Genomic DNA, 4482 nt, shown 5'->3' with positions numbered 1-4482 from the left:
CTATCATTTTTTTACCTCTTGTGTACCTATCTCTCAAGACTAGGGACTAAATTGCAAAAAATATTTTCCAAACCTATTCCCTCCTTCTCCCTTTCCCGTCGGCGACCACACTCCTCCCCCCTTCGCATTTTATTCCTCAAATTAAGCCTTGAAAACAGGAATTTGATATCCTGGATTGATCCTCCATCGACACTCCATCAAATTACATGGAAACTTTGAAATTTGAAAACCAAAACCTTAACGAATTCGAATCAATTTCATTAACTTAAACTGCAGACTAAGTTGGACCTCTTTACCCTATAAATACTCGATTAAAATGCAATTAAACGGGCACACACCATCCTCATAGCAGCGTGAAGCAAACCCTAACCCAATTGTTCTCCAGAAACTCAACAGTGTAGCTTTTGAATCCAAGTTCTTAGTCGGAACCCTAATCCATTGATCGTCTTCTTTTCATACCCATTTAAGGTAATTGTTTTGTGGTTCTGGATCGGATTGAAGTGAGTATCAAAAGCCCTTTGTCAATTTCTATTGACAAAGGGGAATTAATCTTCAATTGAAGCTTTCTTGATTTAGGGTTTATGAGGATTTGGGATTAATTTGAAACTATGTATAATAATTATATGCATTTTCATTCAATAACCAAGTCAGTCACTAGCCTAGTTGACTGGTGCATACTTGTTAAAGCTCGTGAACCGGCTTGGGGCGCGGTTTTGAGTCCCTAGGCTCGGTTTTGTGTTTCCTTTTTATATTTCTTTCTATTTAATTGTTTCTTGATTTATTTTAAATTCTCATAATTAATTTAGCTAACATATTAAAAAAACTAATAACCTTTTTTGTACTCGTTTATCGAATCAAACCCTGTTAAACTTGCAAAATAAATTACCAATTAACATTTCCGTACATACATATAGATATGTATATATTATTATATTCATAGATTTATATTTTCTCAATCTAAAATCCTAATGCAAATTTAAAAGATAACTATATCTATATATATATATTTATATATAATTATATACTAGTCTGAGACCCGTGTATTACACGGGGAATTAATGAAAATTACAATATTTAAACGCAAAACAAAATACAATCAATAACACAATTATCATATATTGTTTATACAATTACAACTTTCATTAAAATTACAGGAATTACAAAGCAAAACATTACGCAATGAGTTTATAAGTAACAAAAAATTTCCTTGTACACTACATTTGTGATTGTATTGGTTAGATTACCTTGTTTATCAAGAATCAGAATTTTGAGCCCAAACCTGCTTATAACTCTTGACAAGGCGACGTATAGTTGTCCATATGAGAACACGGTTCTTTCAAGTACAAATCAACCCTAGATAATGATTGACCTTGGGTTTTGTTATGGTTATCGCAAAACATACTGCAAGGGGAAACTGTCGTCTTTGAAATTTATATGCTATTTTGTTGTCTGTTGGAGTCAGTGGTGATCTATGGATCAAAACTGTATGTCCAATGTAGTTCCAGAAATAATTTTTGCTTCAACTACACGAGTACCCAAAGATATAATTTGTAGTCGAGTACCGTTACATAAGCCTTTTTTCTAGTTAAGATTTCTAAGGAGCGTAACAGGAACACTAACTTTTAGCATAAGCTTGTGGTTTGGTAGTCCGGATATTCTTAGACCATTAAGCAGTTCAGGCGAGTATAAAGCTGCATCAACCACGTCATTGATATATTCTGGACTACATATTGTATCTGAACTTAATTACTCGACTTCATCACCTGGAAAAAACTTGAGCAAATTGTCATTAATCTCATCAACAATTTCGTTTGTTGGTGCAAGTATGGCTCTATCCTGAAAGTAATGTTGGTTCTCGTAATTCTGTAGTATATCAGGATATACAAAGTCAAAAAGTTTAGATAGAGGATCAACAGGATCTTTTATAAGTAGATCGTCAGGTATATCTATCGTTGCAACACCATCATTAGGACCTCCAACATTACCTTCACCTATATCTAAAAGCCATTTTGCAAATAATTTGGTTTCTTCAACATCAGATGATGGCCTACCCTTAGTTAACCTTAGGTTTTTTGTTAATCTCAAGACACTGCATTCACTCCAAATGTAAGAAGAACATAGAGAGCGTTTACTATGTCTTGTCTAGTGCCTTTTTGAACTACAGGTAGGATTTGTCGAAAGTCTCCACCAAATACAACAACTTTTCCGCCAAATAGCAAATTAGAAGATAAGACAACTTTTAAAGACCTGTCAAGAGCCTGGAAGCCATGTTTGTTAGCCATTGGAGCTTCGTCCCAGATTATTAATCTGGTTTTTTCTAATAATTGTGCCTTGTCTGTTCCTGGATCCATGTAGCAAGTAGAATCCTCATTCAGATTTATAGGAACATGAATCCTGGAATGTGCTGTGCGACCTCCTGTTAACAATAACGAAGCAATTCCACTTGAAGCAACAGTTAGGACCATTTCGCCTTTTGATCTTATGGCAGTTGACAAGGTCTTCCATAAGTACATTTTTACCTGTTCCACCATAACCATATACGAAGAACACGCCCCCTTTATTCTGCTGAACAACCATCATTATACGATCAAAAATATTTTTCTGCTCATGAGTAATTGAATCAAATAGAGTTTGGAACTCTACTTTTAGCAAGTTATGATCGTATGACAACTCTTCGTGAATCAAACTATTAGATGCAATAGATATATACTCGTCATCAGGGAAAGGCATGGTCATATATTTTCTTAAGCTTGAGTTGTTGCGCAGCAAGATTTTTTCAATCTCAAATAGAGTGAGCTGCTTGATTTGATCTTCAGTTAACGATAACTCTGTGAAAGTTGAAACAAAAAATTGGGTAATGTTAATGACTATATATATATATATAAATATACGGATTGTAAAACGCACTTGAAATATATTGATACATGGTGACATTAAAGACGTCATTGGTTGTAAAGAATGCCATCAGAAAGCCATTTCCAAGTATTTATCCAGACATGTTCTGGTCTAGGCTATCAGTTGACAACATTGTAGTGAACAACATGCGCAGTGCGTGACCCAACGATGAATAGCTTGCCTCTTCAATTGCCTCAATGTATTCTTGATCATCTTCTAATAATCCAAGAGCGTAGCAAGCGTCTCTAAACGAAGGTTGAACGCGACTGTTAACGGTGCGAATTTCTTCAAAGGATTTTGGACCTTTAACTCTATTCAAAAGAATTCGTAAGAAGTACGCTTCTCCAGCAGCAGGAGACACGGCATGAGTTCTACCTATGGAAAATCCCGACTTCCTTGGTTCCCAATGACGAGGTATTTGATGCCAAACAAATTCAGTAGGGAATTCAACATAAGTCAATTTACGCGCTTTAGCATGATTTTGGTTGCACTCCATCCAACCATTAAACATGGAAGAGGAGACACTTTCAGCTTTTTCCAAGACATTATCAAGATCATCGTCCGCACCATAAACTACATGTTCTTGTCCTTGAAGATGGAAAGGCAGTCGGGTAACATAAGGCATTCTGTAATGAACATCATATCCAAAAATACGCCATGCGGCCTCAGAAGCAGATAACTACCGACAGTCAAGAAATTGTTGTCACACCCCGACTAGCACAATGCGGAAGCGTAAAACGGGAATGCAACAGACACCTCTGGTATCAACAACATTGTTTATAAAGAAACATTACAAACTAATTTACATTATATTACATTGATATATCTTTGTGTTAAAACTAGGTGTTACAACGAAATACGTTCGTTAAGCTATTCTATTCGTGCTAATAACCTTGCATCTATTCACATAGCATCGAGCATGTTCCACAGTAGATAGCACGATGTCACTCTATTCTGACTTTGGTAATCCTGAAAAGCAGTTTAAAACGAGTCAACTACTGGAGTTGGGGAGTTTCACGAGTTTCAAGAAAACAGTTATGAATATTCACAAGTTAACACTTGTAATCATGATATAAGTATGTATGTATGTAAATGATGTAATTATGCTAAGCTATAGTGAAGCCTTGACTGTATGTGCTGTGCGCATCCATTTCCCACGCTCAATCAACCACTGTGGCTCCCCTTCTGCCCACACCAGGCCCCGGTAGCTATGTCTAACACTACATAGTCTGTATATATAAATATGGTCATGTGAAAACGGCGCTATGTGACACGGTAACCAGGCCGATTCCGTTTGGGTTTGTCAAACCAATAGTACTATTCACAAGCCACCGGCTGGAAGTTAATCACTGTGATCGTGGGGAGGTTCGTATGTTAGCACTTAGATAATTCACATCATTACAAATTTCAGATATGTATACATAATCAAACATGCTTTTAACCTCAAAAGTTCGTAAAACTATTTAAAGAGTGGGTTCATGAAACTCACTGTTTAGTAGATACTCAGCACTGTGTCAGCTCACGGTTTGTTCGGTTTGCTATCACTAGTTCCTATAATCAATATTATAATAATATTAATATTTTAAT

At 36.0% G+C, this 4482-nt stretch overlaps 1 protein-coding gene across 1 annotated transcript; it reads right to left on the bottom strand.

Annotated features, from left to right (window-relative positions):
- Positions 1-1746: 1746 nt before the first annotated feature.
- LOC143572532 (uncharacterized) lies at positions 1747-2730 on the bottom strand. The gene is made up of 3 exons (XM_077057672.1): positions 2520-2730; positions 2248-2416; positions 1747-2089 (listed from the first exon to the last, which is right to left on the bottom strand). Exons 1-3 carry the CDS (start codon positions 2728-2730, stop codon positions 1747-1749), a joined length of 723 nt encoding a protein of 240 aa, XP_076913787.1.
- Between the last annotated feature and the right edge of the window lie 1752 nt (positions 2731-4482).

Source organism: Bidens hawaiensis, unplaced genomic scaffold (genome assembly GCF_021521415.1).
Source record: "Bidens hawaiensis isolate Kalapana, Puna unplaced genomic scaffold, B.hawaiensis_p1.1 tig00025962_1, whole genome shotgun sequence".
NCBI lineage: Eukaryota > Viridiplantae > Streptophyta > Magnoliopsida > Asterales > Asteraceae > Bidens > Bidens hawaiensis.
Note: the sequence above shows the minus strand (reverse complement) of the source record. Positions and strands in the feature narration are given on the sequence as shown.